Source organism: Manis javanica, chromosome 8 (assembly GCF_040802235.1).
Source record: "Manis javanica isolate MJ-LG chromosome 8, MJ_LKY, whole genome shotgun sequence".
Taxonomy (NCBI): Eukaryota; Metazoa; Chordata; class Mammalia; order Pholidota; family Manidae; genus Manis; species Manis javanica.
In genome coordinates, this window is record NC_133163.1 from 63,258,877 (window position 1) to 63,277,682 (window position 18,806).

General features: G+C 38.4%; 2 protein-coding genes across 6 annotated transcripts in view; one reads left to right on the plus strand and one right to left on the minus strand.

Moving 5' to 3' along the window:
* LOC108391323 (signal recognition particle subunit SRP54) overlaps nt 1-3,254 on the minus strand; it is a 73,635-nt gene extending 70,381 nt beyond the window's left edge. Inside the window, exon 1 of one of the 3 annotated variants that reach the window (XM_073211353.1) lies at nt 3,035-3,250. The gene's annotated coding sequence lies outside the window, so the exon portion shown is untranslated. Of the gene's footprint in view, nt 1-3,034 lie in introns of all 3 variants that reach the window. The other 2 variants (XM_017650885.3, XM_073211352.1) reach the window with 2 other exon arrangements.
* A 45-nt stretch (nt 3,255-3,299) lies between these two features.
* Nucleotides 3,300-18,806, plus strand: part of LOC108402053 (uncharacterized) — a 38,331-nt gene continuing 22,824 nt past the window's right edge. The window contains exon 1 of one of the 3 annotated variants that reach the window (XM_073211354.1): nt 3,300-3,855. In XM_073211354.1, coding sequence (XP_073067455.1) covers nt 3,735-3,855 — 121 coding nt within the window. In that variant the 5' untranslated portion in view covers nt 3,300-3,734. The remainder of the gene's footprint in view (nt 3,856-18,806) is intronic. The other 2 variants (XM_037025497.1, XM_073211356.1) reach the window with 2 other exon arrangements.

Genomic DNA, 18,806 nt, shown 5'->3' on the forward strand with positions numbered 1-18,806 from the left:
TAGCAGAAAAGGTGTATCAAAGATTCAATTACAACAAGGGGTAATAACTCAAAAACACTGGGATTCATTTCAAGATCCTTTCTGGCTGTCAGGTCAGTCATACAAAGAATCTTTATGTAAACCTTACCAAGAGGGAAACTTGTACATAGCCTGCCTTGAGCTGAAAAGAACACACACTGAAAAGACCAAAGAGGAGAGCAAAAGGCATATGCTAAAGCAATGATTATTTCAATGACATTTTAGCTAACACTTATCAGCTAAAAATTAAATTTCAATCAGAAACTCCAGGGATGGTGCCATCAAAAGGGTTTCAGAGAAATGGCCTCACCTAAATTCTTGATTAGGAGAGCAAAACAAGGCATCTATATTTTGAAAAACTTCATCAGCTATACTGAAGTGCAGCCAACTTTAATAATTACTGCATGAAACAACACTTCTCAAAGGCAACAAGGGAAGGAAAATTCTGTCCTATAACTTAAAAGTTGGACACAATGTAGCAAATACACTGGAGAGAGAAAAGCTTGAGAGCAAAGAGACTACATCCATTAATCACACTCCCAAAAGTCCAGTTGAGAAATGTGGGCTTGAACAAGGGAAGCAGAACACAAATGGAGAGAAGGGGCTCAAGTTGAGGGCTAGCCCATAAAACAGAAACTATAGGACCTAATGACTAAACGATTGTGGCAAAGGAAGAAAAGAAGGTAAAATGCCTCCATGGTCTCTAGTTTTTTTTTTTTTTTGTGTGTGTGTGTATGTGTGTGTGTTTTTGAGAGGGCGTCTCTCATATTTATTGATCAAATGGTTGTTAACAACAATAAAATTCTGTATGGGGGGGGTCAATGCTCAATGCACAATCATTAATCCATCTCAAGCCTAGTTCTCGTCAGTCTCCAATCTTCTGAAGCATAACGAACAAGTTCTTACATGGTGAACGAATTCTTACATAGTGAATAAGTTCTTACATGGTGAACAGTACAAGGGCATTCACCACAGAAACTTTCGATTCTGATCATGCATTATGAACTATAAACAATCAGGTCAAATATGAATATTCGTTTGATTTTTATACTTGATTTATATGTGGATCCCACATTTCTCCCTTTATTATTATTATTTTTTTTATTTTTAATAAACTGCTGAAGTGGTAGGTAGATGCAAGATAAACGTAGAAAACATAGTTTAGTGTTGTAAGAGAGCAATTGTAGATGATCAGGTGTGTGCCTGTAGACTATGTGCTAATCCGAGCTAGACAAGGGGCAATAAAACATCCACGGATGCAGAAGCTTTCTCTCAACACGGGGGGGGGGTGAGGTTCTAAGCTTCACCACTGTTGTTCCCCAATTTCTCACCTGATGGCCCCCCTGCGACTGTGCCTGTCTTACATGGTCTCTAGTTTGAATAACAAGAAGGCTAGTGATGTTGTTAACCAATGAATGTAAGGCAAAAAGAAAAGCTGGTTTGAAAGTTGAAGAGTCAATAAAGAAAAGGTTGAAGGGGCTTTCAAGGTTATTTGTAATGTTCTATACTCACGTTGGGTATTGACTGTACAGGTGTTTGTTTTATTATCCTTTTTTAAGTTAAACATAAAAATACCACAAAATTCAGCTACAAAACAAGGAATCAAAATTCAAAAACACACCGGGAACCGCTGTATACACTTTCGTATGTATATGTAATAATGAAAAAATAGGGAAAAAAAGAAAGGTGGAGATAGTTTGGTTTTGGATCTACTGAATTTGCAGAAGCTAAAGAACTGTATCATTTGTGAGACAGCGGATCGCAGAAGGTTGCCATGGAAACCGCGGATGCAGAATTCTCAAGGAGAGCCTGCAGACCTTCTGGGTTATAGTGATGAAGGGCCAACTAAGAGCATCAATTAAGAATGAGAATAATCGAAAGGATAGAAGCTTTTACTAATTCTGTTTCCCTCTCTAAAGGCATATAGAAGCAAATCAATTTTTTTAAAAGCTACCATTTATGGTTTATCTTACTATATTCCAGTGGCAGGTGCAGCATTTCCAGATAGGCGGAGTTAAAAGAGTAAAGTGTTTGAAGAAGGGCTTGAAGATGCTTTTGCACAGTACTTTACATATCAAGTTACAAAATACTAATTGACCATATCAAAAAATCACGAGAAAGAGGTTTGAGGGAAGTATTTCCACTCCCCTTTGGCACTACCACAGCTGTACTCTAGGCACTGTCCACACACATGCTACCGAATCTATCATCTGCATAATAAGCCTATTAGGTAGATGGAGAAAGTGAGGCTAAAATTGGAATAGCAGCTTGCTCAGGGTCCTAAGGTGCACATTATTATCTGTGCTCCCATTGGTCTCATGGCTCTGTATACCTTACCAGAGTTTCTCATACTCACCTGGATATACTGTGTATTTATGTGCCTGTCTCTCACTGTACTGTTAGCTCCTCAAGACAGGGTTTGTATCCTTCATTTCTGAATCCTCATAACTAAGAACGAGTAAATTATTTTGTTGAATTACACATATGAAAGAACCAGGTGAGTATAACGTCAAGAATGCCAACAGAGGGGAAAAAGTTTCAAGTAATGGATGGTCAATAGTGTCAAATGCTACAGAGAGAGCCATCAGTGTACCTAAAGTTATTATTGGCAATCAACTGATATCCCTTATTCATTTATTAAACGCCTACTATATGCAGGACAACATGTTAAGCCCAAAGAACACACAAAAATAATATCTGGTACACGTCAAAAGGTTTTTGGGTAATTAGCCACATCTAATTTCTTGATTAGGAGAGCAAAACAAAGTCAGGGCTGCAATTCCCTGCACCTAATTTAGTCAGGGTAAATCTGAAGGCAACTTAAAAGGGTCGCAGGGCATCTTTTAATAAAACTTCTGATGGAGTTCACGACCTGAAAAAGGGCCGGAGCACCTCGGTCTCGATGACGACAGCCTGTGACCAGGGAAGCCGACTCCCTCCAGGGTCTCTGGCCGCCTAAGCACGGTAGGGGCTGCTCCTATCTGCCAGCCCCGGGCGGGAAAAAGCAGGCACTTACCGCAAAAGGCACCGCTACTGCCGTGGCCCAAAGGGGCCGGAGATTTCTTCGCTAGACTCCACGCCGTGGGAGGAAACCAAGGAAATCGGGATTCAGACAGACCGGTGCGACCCCGCAGCCCGACTTCCCAAACTATATAAACTAGGGTCGCAGCGCCCAGCACCGCGACGCCAACTCCCACCAGCTGGAAGACCGATGACTGCCACCGAGCCTTCCGCCCAATGAGGAAACGTCACCACTCCGCGTAATCCAGCCTTTCGTGGAGGATACACTTCCGCTTCCGGGGCACCCGCAGCAGTTTTTCACTGCAATTTTGGAAAGGGTTTAACGAGTGTTTTTTTGCTTCCATTGACTTTTGATATTCGTTTTCTATCGCTCAGTAACTGCAGCAGAGAAGTTAATGGTAAGAAGGAGGCTTCTAGAGATAGGATTCGGGAAAGAAGTCCAGCCTCGAGGAGTCACTTTAAGAAAAAGCGACTAGGCGGGACACTGCCAGCTCAGAGGGGAACGATGAGAGAGAAAAGTGCTATAAGTGTAGGATCCCGAGCGCCTTGAGGACTCCTAAAGGGGACGGGGCATAGGGCTTCCGCCCCTTCACAGGGAGGCGTGTTCTACTCCCGGTTGGGACTGGTGTCAGTGAACAGTCTCTGCTTGCGCGTGCGCGTTGCGAGCCTTGTCCTGCGGTAACGTGTACTCCAGCATGGATTTCCACTCGGCGCAGCGAGCTGTAGTGCAGCTCCTCCGAACGGTGGCTCCGGCAGACCTCCCAGAGCTGCTCCAGTGGATGCGAACTACCAGTAAGCGACCAGAGCCAGAAGCAGGTGGTTGGGGCAAGGATGTCCTATGGGCGCTGACCTTGGGGATGTAAAGCAGGGTGAAGCCAAAAGCCTCCCATAGGCTCCCTGTGCTGATCTCTACTCTGCTGCGGGGCAGGTCTACGTGGGCATCCCTCAAACCTCGGCGGGTTCAGAGTCCAGTTTGGGATTGGGTTGCAGGACGACATGGTTTTGGGTCTGTAATTGCATTGCAGACTTCAGACACGCCGCCGGAGCCTCCTCGTGCTTAAACATTGCCGAAGGAGAAAAAAAGGGAGGTTAGCCTTGCTCCCAGAAACTTGTGACTACCAGTAGGGTACTACCTGAAAAACCACTTTGAAAGAAAAGATTTAGGCTGTAGAGCTAAAAGCTTTTACCCTACAAGTAAAATCACCTGTAGCTTTTAATTATTTTCTCAATTGTAAAATGGACCATCAATTTACCAGCAGTTTTTCCGCAATGGGAGGAGGGAGAGAGAAAAAGGGCGGGGCGTGGGGATTTGGATTTTAAACTTAACAAAATTAATAATAGTAATAATAAAAAGCACAAATGAGAATCGAAGAAATTATTCTTTAGTCTTTAGATCTACTGATTGAAGAATAGGATAGATCTGTTTGGACAAAGTGAAGCCTGGCGAAAGCGCAAGAAAATAGGATATTCCTTGTTTGAGGATTATGCCAAACCATGCTCTGCCTTTGTACCTCCAAACGTTGATTCCCACTTTCATTTTCATCCAGACTCATGATTTGAAATATTCCTGTGTAATGATGATTGGTTTCTAGTCTAGACTTTAAAACCTGACTTTTTCTGAAAACTCTCTTTCTGATAGAGTCAATCATTAGGTTTGGGTATTACAATTATTATTACACATTTTAGGGGATGATTTCCAATAAAATGCCAAGGTAAAATAAACTTGGATATCTTATGGATTTTTAGCCTGGAAAGTAGAGAAAACCGGAGAAGTAATTTCATGTTTATGTACATATGCAACATTCAAAATAGAAATTACCAGAATATGCTGAGTCTCCTGTCACTTCATTTAAACCCTGTATTGCCAGTTTTATTCATCATATCCCAGTTGTTTATTAAAACAGTGCTACTTTCTTTTTTATCTACCTTCTTGAGCACAAAATCTTTAATTCCAATTATTCCCTCGAGTATTCTACAAAAATGCCACCTACTGTTTGGTTCCGGCAATTGCTTAATTAGTAGACCATCCTTGCCTTCAAGATTTCAATTTTGTGGAACCATTTATTATCTAAATCTCCAGTTTTAGAGGCATCAATTGAAATTCCATTTTTCAAAACCTGGAAATCTTGGAAGCATGTTTGGGATGATAATTTTTGTAAACAAGAAGATGAAATATCACTGGATAAAGAATGCTTTTTTACTTGTAAAAATACTTTCTGTGCCTTTCTCCAGCAGACCCTGTCAGAGAAGCTCAATTTGTTAAACAATTTAGAAAACAACTGGGTTTCTGAAGAATGTTTATTGACTTGAATATATTAAGAAATGATAGTGTCATCTAGCTTAAAATGAAGGAATATGGTTTAATAAAAAATCTTAAAAAGTAGTGTAATTTATTAGTGATACTTTTTTTAGGTGGTAAAATATATATAACATCAAGTTTACCATTTTAACCAATTTTTACATATACAATTAGGTAGCATTACTTGTTCATTGTGCAACCATCACTACAGTCCATCTCCGAACTTTATCTTCCAAACTGAAACTCAGTATAGCTTTTTATGAAGTGATTCTAAATACAGTACAAAATTTCTTCCAATCGACCACTTCTCATTTTCCTATTCACTTCCTCCAGAAAAAAAAAAATTTCTCTCTAGCATTGTCACTTGCATTATATTTTACTTGCTTAGAGCTTTAATAATTCTACCATTTAATAAAATCGCAAGAGTCAATAATAGGCATTGAGTATAGCTTTGATTTTGAGTTTTTGTGGAGTTTATTGAAACTAAAAAAAGTACTCTTGCTAACTAGTAAAATCACAATAATTTAAAATACACAAAAGGAAGAATAGTATTCTTGTTCTCTGAAGAAATAGTGGGATTATCACACCAAGACCTGGGCCATTTAGGATCAGGCTGAGCCAAGTACATGTCAATGTCTGATATACACTGCAGACATAGAAGAATAAAGATAGGAGCCTACATTTTACCTTGGTATAGCTTAGGCCAAAGGTCCAGGAAACAAGCACCAGTATGGTAAAGATGAACTAAGACTGCGGCAAAGCACACAAAGATAATGCCAAATAAAATAAATAAAGGAGTAAAAAGAGCAGGACCGTAGCTGATTAATTCTGACCTAGTGGTAGAGCATCTGTTCTTTTCTGTTTCCTGTATATGTGTAAATTGGGCTCTTGATCTAGATTTCAAAGTGTAGGAGAATAACTACCATCCATTAAGTGAAGGGAACTGAGAGCCAGAAGTGCAAGTGGAGTCCCCAATAAGCAAATAAAAAAGTACATTGGAACAGCTATCTGTTAACAAACACTTCTGAAGGCTCTGAATTTTTCCTGGCTATACAAATATAAAAGAAGAAGTCAAACCAACAGTCCATTAGAATTTCTATTCAGAATCAGGTTACAAAGGATAGGAAATTAGGGTTTGCCAGAAGATAATTAATAAACTCATCAAAAAAATATTTAAATGCTTAAAGAAGATAACAGTAGGTAACTAGAAGCTTTTAGAAGTTTCTCTTTGTCATATTTTAAATACATCTTCACTGAGCAGAATTGGACATGTTGCTGAGCAGCAGCTACAGCAGTGTTAGAAGTTCTTTGAAATTCTCAGAAATCTAAAAAGCAAAGCCTGGGATCTAGTTACATTTGTCAGACAGCATAGTGCTCCAGTTCTGTATTGTAATACCAGTGAGGAATTACCCATACAGTTTTTCCAAGCTTTAATCTAAAGATTTTCCAGTCTTCATTGAAACCATATAAATCTGTGAAAGTATCAAATACATGAAGTTGTAAAAGTAGATTATTTTTTCAAGAACTAAAAAGGTGTAATGAACAAATGGGCACCTCTTAAAATTTTTCAATCAAAAAGAATTGTACTTTTGTATCATATTTGTCGTATATTAAAAATGACCATGACATATAAAAAGAATAATACTTTATGAACCAATGGGTTTATTCCAGGAATGCACTGCTGGTTTAACATTAGAAAATCATCAGTGTAAGTCACCATATTAACAAGAAGAAAAACTATATGATTATCTTAATAGATACAGAAAATAATCAACATCTCTTCCTGATAAAAACTCTCATCAGACTAGGAATAGAAGGGAACAATCCCAATCTTATAAAGAGCATCTGTGAAATATCTACAACTAACATCAAACCAAATGGTTAAAGACTGAATTTTTTTCCCTTAAGATGGGAGCAACACAAGGATGTGTACTCATCACTTCTGTCCAGCTTCATAATAGAGCTTCTGGCAATATGGCAAGAAGAAGGGAAGGGAGATGAGTCTCAGAAATAGGATAGTGGATAGACAAATTGTGATATATCTTTATAAAAGAATATTGCTTGGCAAATAAATGGAATGAAGTGTATTATTTACAAAACCACATATATATGTATGCTAGGTAAGCCATACTAAAAAAAGACTGCACACTGTATGATTCCCATTTACATAAAAACTAGCAAATGTAAACTATAGTGATATAAATAGGTCTCGAGATTGGGTGGGTAAGGGAACTGGAAAGGAGAAGGAGGGATTATGAATAGGCATGATGGAACTTCTGAAATGATGGATATCTTCACTCTTGATTGTAGTGATGGTTTCATGGCTGCATACCTGTCAAAACTTATATAATTATAAACTTTAAATATGTACAGTTTATTGTATGTGAATTCTACCTCTATAAAGCTGTTTTTTATAAATGGCTACAAGTCCTTTTACCCTCATTCCATGAACAGTCTGGTCTGTGTTCTCTCCCTTTGAATCTGTGTAGGATCTATGACAGCTTTGGACAATAGAATATGGCAGAAGTGACCTTATGCCAGTTTCAGACCCAAACTGAAGAAACTGACGACTTCTACTTCCTGTCTCTTGGAATGCTTGCTCTGCGGGAATGTAGCCATCAAATATGTGGTCTGACTACCCGGAGATCATCATACTGTCAGGAATCCCCAGCTAGCCTATGGAGAGCAATATACCAAACAGCCTGTAACTGTTCTTGCCACGCTAGCCTAGGCACCAGACATGGAAATAAAGCCATCTGAGATATCCTGCCCAGTCAGGCCTTTATTACAAATACTGTTGCTGTGAACATTCACATTCAGATTTTTGTGTTAACATAAATTTTTATTTCTCTGTTGTAATGTCCAAGAGCATGATTGGTGGGTCATATGGTAAGTGCATTTTTAGTTTTATAGAAACTGCTAGACTGTATTCCAGAGTGGTTGTACCACTTTACGTTTCCACCAGCAGCAGTGTAATCCAGTTTCTCTGCATCTTTGTCAACATTTGGTAATACCAGTATTTTCTATTTTAGCCATTCTGATAGTTGTATAGTGATTTTATCATTGGGTTTTAATTTCCTTTTCTCTAATGATGTTGAACATCTTTTCATGTGTTTATTTGCCATTTGTATGTCCTCTGATGAAATGTCTGTTCATGTCTTTTGCCCAATTTCCTTTTTTTTTATTATTATTACTTTTTATCATGGTATCATTGATACACACTCTTATAAAGGTTTCACATGAAAAACAATGTAGTTACTGCATTCACCCATATTATTGAGCCCCCTCATACCCTATTGCAGTCACTGTCTATCAGTGCAGTAAGATGCCACAGTCACTATTTGCCTTCTCTGTACTACAGTGTCTTCCCCATGATCCCCCCAACACCATGTGGGCCAGTCATAATACCCCTCAATCCCCTTCTCTCTCCCTCCCTGCCCGCCTTCACCCACCCCTCCCCCTTGGCAACTCCTAGTCCCTTCTTGAAGTCTGAGTCTGCTGCTGTTTTGTTCCTTCAGTTTTGCTTCGTTGTCATACTCAAATGAGGGAAATCATTTGGTACTTGTCCACCTTTTTGCCCACTTTCTAATGGAATCTTTGATACAGTCATTTTGAGGGTTCTTTATATATTTTAGATATAAGCCTTTTTTTTAGAAAAGCAGTTTGCATATATTTTCTCCAAGTCTGTAGTATTTCTGTTCATTCTCTTAACAGAGTCTTTGCAAAGCAGAAATTTTAGTTTTGATGAGGTCCAATTTATCCATCTTTCCTCTTTTGATATCAACTTTAAAAACTATTTAGCTCTAGATACCAGAGATTTTCTTCCATGTTTTCTTTTCTCTTTATTTAAAATTTATGCAACACTATATTAGTTTCAGGTCCTGTGGCTTTCTTCCCAAAAGAATTTCAGTTTTGTGTTTTATATTTAATTCCTTGATCCAAGTTAATATTTAACTTTAAGTGCAAAGTTTAGGTTGCAGTTCCTTTTTTCCCCCTATAGATGCCCATCTGTTCCAGCACAATTTGTTGAAAAGGCTATCCTTTCTCAAGTGAATTGATGGGTTGATCATTTTATCTTTATATAGTGTTCCTCTCTGTCCCTAATGATTTTCTTTGCTTTATGGTCTATTTTCTCATATTAATATAGCAGTCCTATTTTTGTAACTAATATTTGCAAAATATATTTTGCATCTTTGCAAATCAGTTGGACATTTTTGCGTGGATCTCTGAATCCTCTCTTCTCTTCCACTGATGTATGTATCTCTCCCTGACCAATACCATACTGTCTTAATTACTGTAACTATTATTATTTAAAAGTGTATAGTTTAGTTTCCAAGTGTTTGGAGATTTGCTGGTGTCTTTCTGTTACTGATTTCTAGTTTGACTCCATTGTGGTTAGAGAAGACACTCTGTATGATTTCATTTCTTTTAAATTATTTGACATTTGTTTTATGACCCAGGGTATGGTTTATCTTAGTGAATGTTCTATGGGTACTTAGAAAAACTATGTTCTACTCTTATTTAGTAGAGTGTTCTCTAAGTATCTGTTAGATCTTATTGGTTGGTAGTATTTTTCGATTCTTCTGTATCTTTGCAGAATTGTCCTATCCGTTGCTAAGAATGGGATGTTGAAGTCGCCAGCTATAGTATTTATCTATTTCTCCTTTTAGCTCTATCCATTTCTGTTTCATGCATTTTGAAGCTCTGTTGTTTAATGTATACAGTTAGGATCGCTATGTCTTGATGGGTTGATCATTTTATCTTTATATAGTGTTCCTCTCTGTCCCTAATGATTTTCTTTGCTTTATGGTCTACTTTCTCATATTAATATAGCAGTCCTATTTTTGTAACTAATATTTGCAAAATATATTTTTTCCATTCTTTTACATTCTGTACCATAACATTTGAAGTTTCTATTAACAACATATAGCTGGGTTTTGTTTATTAAATCTATTTTGCCAATCTCTTTTAATTGATGCATTTAGATAATTTAAATTTAATTATTGATATGTTAGCACTTAAGTCTGACATTTTGTTCTTTTCTGTTTGATCCTTCTGTTTCTCAACCTCTTTTTATCTCATTCCGACTTCCTGTGTGTTACTAGAACAGTTGTAGAATTCTGTTCTCATTTATAGTCTCTCTGAGTGTATCTCCCTGCATAGTTTTCCTTGTGGCTGCCCTGAGTATTACAATTTACATATGTAATTTATCACCATCTACTGGTATGAGTGTTTCATCACTCAACTGAAGTATTGAACTCTTCCATTTAGGTCCCTTTACCTTGCCCCATCTTTAAATATATTGTTTTATGTATTTCCTCTATATACATTGAGCATTATATGAGATGGTTTTGTAAATGTTGATTTAACTATCAAATATGACAAACTAATGAGGAGAATGTCAGTTATATTTACTCTATCTTTAAACATCTGTGAATAAGTTTGCTGGCAACAGATTTCTTCATTTCCCTTCATCCAAGGATATTTTTATTTCTATTTCATTCCTAAGGATAATTTCATCAGATACAAATTCGCAGCTTGCAGTCCTTTCTTTTTGCAGCACTTGAAAATGTAACCTCCTTCTGGCTCGCATGGTTTGAGATATGAAATTCACTATTGTTCGAATTGGCATTTGCTTGTAGGTAATGAATCATTTGTCTCTGGTTGCTTTTAAGATTTGTTCTTTTGTTTTCAGAAGTTTAATTATAATATGTCCTTGTGTGTTCTTTAGGTCTAATCTATTTTGAATTTACTTAGCTTCTTCATTCTGTAAGGTTATATATCTTTCACCAGATTTGGGGAGTTTTTAGCTATATTTCTTTAAATACTTTTCAGCCCTACATTCTTTATCCCACTTCTGGTACTCATACTAATGTTAGATCTTTTGTTATTGTCCACAGATCCCTGAGGATCTGTTCAATTATTTTTTTCAGTCTATTTTCAGGGTAAAGTGAGGGAAACAGCAACAGTCATCTCTTCTGGGACTAAAAGTCCCCTTAATAAATGTTTTAAATTTGAATAGGGACTTCAGAGTGACGTATGATATGAATGAGTGATAGGTAAACTATAACCCAGTGCTTAATTATGCACTGTAAGTCATTAGAAGTAAGGATACAGGTGAGTGAAAGCTAGCAGTCAAAGATAAGACTTTGTGGAGACAAAGACCTTGGATAGGCCCTTATTTCAAAGTCATACATTTGAAAGGAAGAGTATGAACAAAAAGGAATATGGAAAACAACTAAGAAGATTTACCTGTCTTGAGCAAAAATTATGTTAGGGAGTAATGAAAATAAAAAATAGGTTGATCAGACTGTTGATACAGAGGGCCTTAAAAGTCTGGAGTGAGACCTAATATATTGAAAAACAGAAAACCTTCCAAAAACTGTACAAAGAGGGAGTGATGTGGAAGTTAGTTTCAGGAAGATTAGTTTAAAATAGGTGTGCAAGGTATTTTATAGCTGGGAGAAACTGAAACCAAGAAACTGGTTATGAGTTTGTGATGGTAGTCCAAGCGTGCGGGGTTGAGTGTGGCCATGACGTAGTTGAAGTGGAAATAAAGAGAAAGCACGAGTCAGAGGGAAAGGTGGGCAACTTGATATCTGACAAGACATAAAATGTGGGCTTTAACTCATAGATTGTCAGCTTTGACTAATAGTTTTCCTCATATGTTTAATTAAAAATAAGTAGGATATTTTTAAAGAATTTATTTTGCCCTTTAGAGAACCTCTTATTTCTCCACTCCCTTCCCGCCTACATTATGTAATTTGAGAAAAACTTTACTGTCCTTAGGCAACGGATTAACACCTTTCTTTAATCTTTTTCCAAGCAACATACTGTTACAGCACATTCTGAAATAGCTATTATATATGTTAAATGATATTTGGCCTCACCAGTAATTAAAGAAATGCAAATTAAAACAACAGAGTTTATTTTTACGGTCATATTCAATGCTGTAGTGGTTTAATGTGTCATATAGTCTTTTTCTTTTCTGTTCCAGTAAATTGGTATAATCTTTCAGGAAAGAAATTTGACGATATCTAACAAACGCCTTTAAAATGCAGTACTTCTAAGCATTTATAATAAGAAATTAATCAGAAATGCAAAGAGATACATGTCAAAATGTTAGGTGCAGTGTTCCCAGTTCTTCACGATTATAACTATATCTAATTGTGTAATAGTGGGAATGAATGGTTAAATAAATATGCATATGATGAAATATACAGCCTTAAAAATAATGTTTCAAGGAATTAAATTTTAATAATAGTAAATACTTATGATATAATGTTAAGTGAATTCCAGTTTTATACACTTCAGTAATGTCCTATTATATCATGTCTTTTTAATCTGTCCTATAGCTATTATTAGGGTAAAATGTCTTGCTATTCTTTTCAGACGTTATTTGCCAACCGCTACAGATAATAAACTAGTTTTAGCCTTCCTCAGCTAATCATTTCCACTGTGCCTTACATACAGCATTCAGTATTTATTATCTATTACCATTAAATATCTATTACTTAACTTTCTTCCGAGAAAAGCATATGTATTTACAAATATAACCAAGCATACAACTTTATGCCCTTTATGTACCACATAAAGCCCATATGTGTATCCTCTTAACCAGGGCTATGGTAAAGAATCCTTGCTGTAACTAAAGAAATCTCTTTTTACCATTAAATGTCATTGAATCAGATTTTTTTGTCCAGGGAAAGAGGCACCAGTTCTCATTTTCACCTGGTATCCTTGGTATGAAGTAAGACAAATTCATTCTTAATGTAATACAGCCTTTTTGAAGTGACAGTAATTTAATACACAATTTCATAGTATCTATCGTCTTGACTGGTGGTGCTCACATTAATTGGGGGATTGACTCCCAGATAAACATACTTACCTAGGAAGATAGCTGAAAGTCCATTGTCATGGTTCAGAATTTGCACCATTCCCGTTTTTCATGTTTTCAGTTCCCTAGATCTCCACATATGACTATTCAAGATGTGTGACCACCAGTACCAACACCATCCCTTCCAAATCAGTGAGCCACCCAGTAGCAGTAGCGTTCAGGGCTCTAGAGGCTACAAAGTAATAGAAGTGAATACACTAAGGTACTCATGGACTAGAGAACTAATTCTGTAATTAGATGAGATTAGGAAATTGCCAAGTTGTGTAAACGTTCAGGGCCACAGTTAAAGGGGCTGTTGAACAAGTCCAGAAGACAGCAACCAGATGGCAGCCGATGTGGCTTCCACATCACCTGAAGAACCATGCTCAGAGGTAGGGAAGAGAGGACTAGGTAATGATAGAATTGTTACTAGCCAGCCACCTTCTTTGCCACTTAGAGAGGCTGTATGGTAGAGTAATTAAGAGTTTAAACTTAGACTTGCATTCAAATCCCAACTCTGATGCTTTCTGGCCAGTATGACCTGAGGCAAGTAATTTAACCTCTTACCTCAGATTCTTTTTTTTGTTATAAAACAGAAATTATAATAGCACCATCTATAGGATTCTTAGGATTGAATAACAATGCTTGAAAAGAACTGCTCAAAGCCTAGCATGGTTCAAAACATTCACTAAATGTTTTGAACCATTAAAGATGATAAGTCCTCTCAGGCTAAAACTGGAAAAAGGAGTTGTGTTAATAGGGAGGGAGATTCTGCCTAAGCATGAGGAAGAAATATTGTCCCTGAATGTGTTCAAGCAAAGACTGAACAACTGTCATATGTCAGAGATGCATAGATGGGTTCTGCCATTTGGTAATGCACAGTTCCCTTTCCATTGTAAAACTCTTACTTTATTAACAGGCAGACTCACATGAAAACTATGTTTTATTAATATGGTTGCTTATGTTGCAGAATTAAGTCCAAAGAAGTTGGACTATGAAATACCTTAGTTTAACATAATGAGATTTTTATTGGCTTCCTTAGTTTATACCACTTATAAATTTGAGAGTACTTGTTAAGGATCGCTGGTGTGAGTGATATTAGAAGAAATGTGAGTCAGAGAGGCTTCCAGTGTCCTGTCCATGGTGGGAAGCTAAACAAATGTTAGGTATTAATTAGCACCTTGAGAAAGTTTAATTAGATTTTAGGAATACAATGAAAAAGGCAAGTTCCGCCTAAAACAATTTCAAATTGATCTTAATAGAGTTTCTTTGTAATTTATATTCTGCCCTCTAGAAATAACTGGTAGCTAACAGCTTAGAACATTATACTGGACAGGTAAAGAAAGAAAAAAGAGCTATAAGGACTTCCCACATTAGTTCAGAGAAACATATAATGTATCATTATATTAACTACTGTTGCTTAAAAGGAAATTATGCAGAGAAAGAACCTTTGTATTTAGGGACACAGTGGTATAGTGAAAAAGAAGAGTACCTTTCTTTAGTGGCAGAACCTATGTTTATTTCCTTGTGCTACTGTTGGCCTGATTTATAATTTTCACAATTAATTTAACCAGAGAAGATTCAGTTACCTCATCTATAAATGAGGGAATATTTTGCTTTGTCTTCTCACATGGATGTTATAATAGTTAAATGACCTAGTTTCTATATGAAAGAACTTTGTAAACTATAAAATATTATTCAAATTTTAATTATTTGTGACATGAATATAGTGTCTGAACCAACACAAGAATTGTTTTATGTTTAAAAAGGAAATCATGAGTTTACTTAAAAATAACCAAGTCCCGAAAGGGCGGAGCCAGGATGGCGGCGTGAGTAGAGCAGTGGAAATCTCCTCCCAAAAACACATAGAGCTATGAAAATATAATAAAGAAAAATCTTCCTAAAATAGAGACCACAGGACACAGGACAACATCCAGACCACATCCACACCTGCAAGAACCCAGCGCCTTGCGAAGGGGGTAAGATACAAGCCCCGGCCCGGCGGGACCCGAGCGCCCCTCCCCCCGGCTCCCCGCGGGTGGAAAGAAACAGGAGCGGTTTTTTTTTTTTGGCGACCGCTTTTTGGAAGCCTTAAAGGGACGGGCCCCCCCGTTGCTAGGGAGGCAGGCTGGCGGGACCGGTGAGCAGGTGCCTGGGACCGGCGCCTGAGGACAAAGAATATCCCGCGTTTCTCCCTGCAGGACCGGCGGGCGGGTGCCTGAGACCGGTGCCTGAGGACAGAGGAAATCGCGCGTTTTTCCCCTTTTTTTTTTTTCTCTTTTTGGCGAGCGCTTTTTGGAAGCCTTAAAGGGACAGGGACCCCAGTGCTAGGGAGGCAGGGTGGCGGGACTGGTGAGTGGGTGCCTGGGACCGGCGCCTGAGGACAAAGAATATCCCACGTTTTTCCCTGCGGGACCGGTGGGCGGGTGCCTGAGACCGGCACTTGAGGACAGAGGAAATCGGGCGTTTTTCCCCCTTTTTTTTTTCTCTTTTCTGCGAGTGCTTTTTGGAAGCCTAAAAGGGACAGGGACCCCGGTGCTAGGGAGGCAGGGCGGCGGGACTGGTGAGCGGGTGCCTGGGACCAGTGCCTGAGGACAAAGAATATCGAGCGTTCCTTCCCTGCGGGACTGGTGGGTGGGTGCTTTTTGGAAGCCTTGAAAGGACAGGGACCCTGGTGCTAGGGAGACAGGGCAGCAGGACCAGTGAGCGGGTGCCTGGGACCGGCACCTGAGGACAAAAAAAAGAAAAAAAAAATCGCTTCTTTTTTCCTTTTTTTTTTTTTCTTTTTCTTTCTTTCTGTTCCCTCTCTCGTTGTTGTTTTGGTTTGGACAGTGCTTTTTGAAGTCTTAAAGGGGCAGGACAGGTCACTTAGACCAGAGGCAGGGAATCTGGGGATCTCTGGGCACTCTAACCCCCTGGGCAGCAGGGAGCACAGAGACCCCTTATGGAGATAAATAGCCTCCTGGCCGCTCCCCCTCCAACGGGGCTCCACCATTTTGGAGGAACAGCCCTGGCCAGGCCAAGCCCACAGCAACAGCGGAGATAAACCCCAAAGCAACTGGGCAGGAAGCAGAAGCCCTGTCTGCGCACAGCTGCCCAGCACAAGCAACTAGAGGTCGCTATTCTCCCAGGAAAAGGCTACAAACCAACAAGAAGGGAAGCTCTTCCAGCGGTCACTTGTACCAGCTCTGCAAACTATCTCTATCACCATGAAAAGGCAAAACTACAGGCAGACAAAGATCACAGAGACAACACCTGAGAAGGAGACAGACCTAACTAGTCCTCCTGAAAAAGAATTCAAAATAAAAATCATGAACGTGCTGACAGAGATGCAGAGAAAAATGCAAGAGCAATGGGATGAGATGCAGAGAAAAATGCAAGAGCAGTGGGATGAGATGCAGAGAAAAATGCAAGAGCAGTGGGATGAAGTCCGGAAGGAGATCACAGATGTCAGGAAAGAGATCACAGAAGTGAAACAATCCCTGGAAGGATTTATAAGCAGAATGGATAAGATGCAAGAGGCCATTGAAGGAATAGAAGCCAGAGAACAGGAACGTATAGAAGCTGACATAGAGAGAGATAAAAGGATCTCCAGGAATGAAACAACACTAAGAGAAATATGTGACCAATACAAAAGGAATAACATTCGTATTATAGGGATACCAGAAGAGGAAGAAAGAGGAAAAGGGATAGAAAGTGTCTTTGAAGAAATAATTGCTGAAAACTTCCCCAAACTGGGGGAGGAAATAATCGAACAGACCATGGAATTACACAGAACCCCCAACAGAAAGAATCCAAGGAGGACAACACCAAGACACATAGTAATTAAAATGGCAAGGATCAAGGACAAGGAAAGAGTTTTAAAGGCAGCTAGAGAGAAAAAGGTCACCTATAAAGGAAAACCCATCAGGCTAACATCAGACTTCTCAACAGAAACCCTACAGGCCAGAAGAGAATGGCATGATATACTTAATGCAATGAAACAGAAGGGCCTTGAACCAAGGATACTGTATCCAGCACGACTATCATTTAAATATGATGGTGGGATTAAACAATTCCCAGACAAGCAAAAGCTGAGGGAATTTGCTTCCCACAAACCACCTCTACAGGGCATCCTACAGGGACTGCTCTAGATGGGAGCACCCCTAAAAAGAGCACAGAAAAAAACACACAACATATGAAGAATGGAGGAGAAGGAATAAGAAGGGAGAGAAGAAAAGAATCTCCAGACAGTGTATATAACAGCTCAATAAGCGAGCTAAGTTAGGCAGTAAGATACTAAAGAAGCTAACCTTGAACCTTTGGTAACCACGAATCTAAAGCCTGCAATGGCAATAAGTACATATCTCTCAATAGTCACCCTAAATGTAAATGGACTTAATGCACCAATCAAAAGACATAGAGTAATAGAATGGATAAAAAAGCAAGACCCATCTATATGCTGCTTACAAGAAACTCACCTTAAACCCAAAGATAAGCATAGACTAAAAGTCAAGGGATGGAAAAACATATTTCAGGCAAACAACAGTGAGAAGAAAGCAGGGGTTGCAGTACTAATATCAGACAAAATAGACTTCAAAACAAAGAAAGTAACAAGAGATAAAGAAGGCCACTACATAATGATAAAGGGCTCAGTCCAACAAGAGGATATAACCATTCTAAATATATATGCACCCAATACAGGAGCACCAGCATATGTGAAGCAAATACTAACAGAACTAAAGAGGGAAATAGACTGCAATGCATTCATTGTAGGAGACTTCAACACACCACTCACCCCAAAGGATAGATCCACCGGGCAGAAAATAAGTAAAGACACACAGGCACTGAACAACACACTAGAACAGATGGACCTAATAGACATCTATAGAACTCTACATCCAAAAGCAACAGGATATACATTCTTCTCAAGTGCACATGGAACATTCTCCAGAATAGACCACATACTAGCTCACAAAAAGAGCCTCAGTAAATTCCAAAATATTGAAATTCTACCAACCAATTTTTCAGACCACAAAGGTATGAAAGTAGAAATAAATTCTACAAAGAAAACAAAAAGGCTCACAAACACATGGAGGCTTAACAACATGCTACTAAATAATCAATGGATCAATGAACAAATCAAAATAGAGATCAAGGAATATATAGAAACAAATAACAACAACACTAAGCCCCAACTTCTGTGGGATGCAGCAAAAGCAGTCTTAAGAGGAAAGTATATAGCAATCCAGGCACACTTGAAGAAGGAAGAACAATCCCAAATGAATAGTCTAACATCACAATTATTAAAACTGGAAAAAGAAGAACAAAGGAGGCCTAAAGTCAGCAGAAGGAGGGACATAATAAAGATCAGAGAAGAAATAAACAAAATTGAGAAGAATAAAACAATAGCAAAAATCAACGAAACCAAGAGCTGGTTCTTTGAGAAAATAAACAAAATAGATAAGCCTCTAGCCCAACTTATTAAGAGAAAAAGAGAGTCAACACAAATCAACATAATCAGAAATGAGAATGGAAAAATCACGACAGACTCCACAGAAATACAAAGAATTATTAAAGACTACTATGAAAACCTATATGCCAACAAGCTGG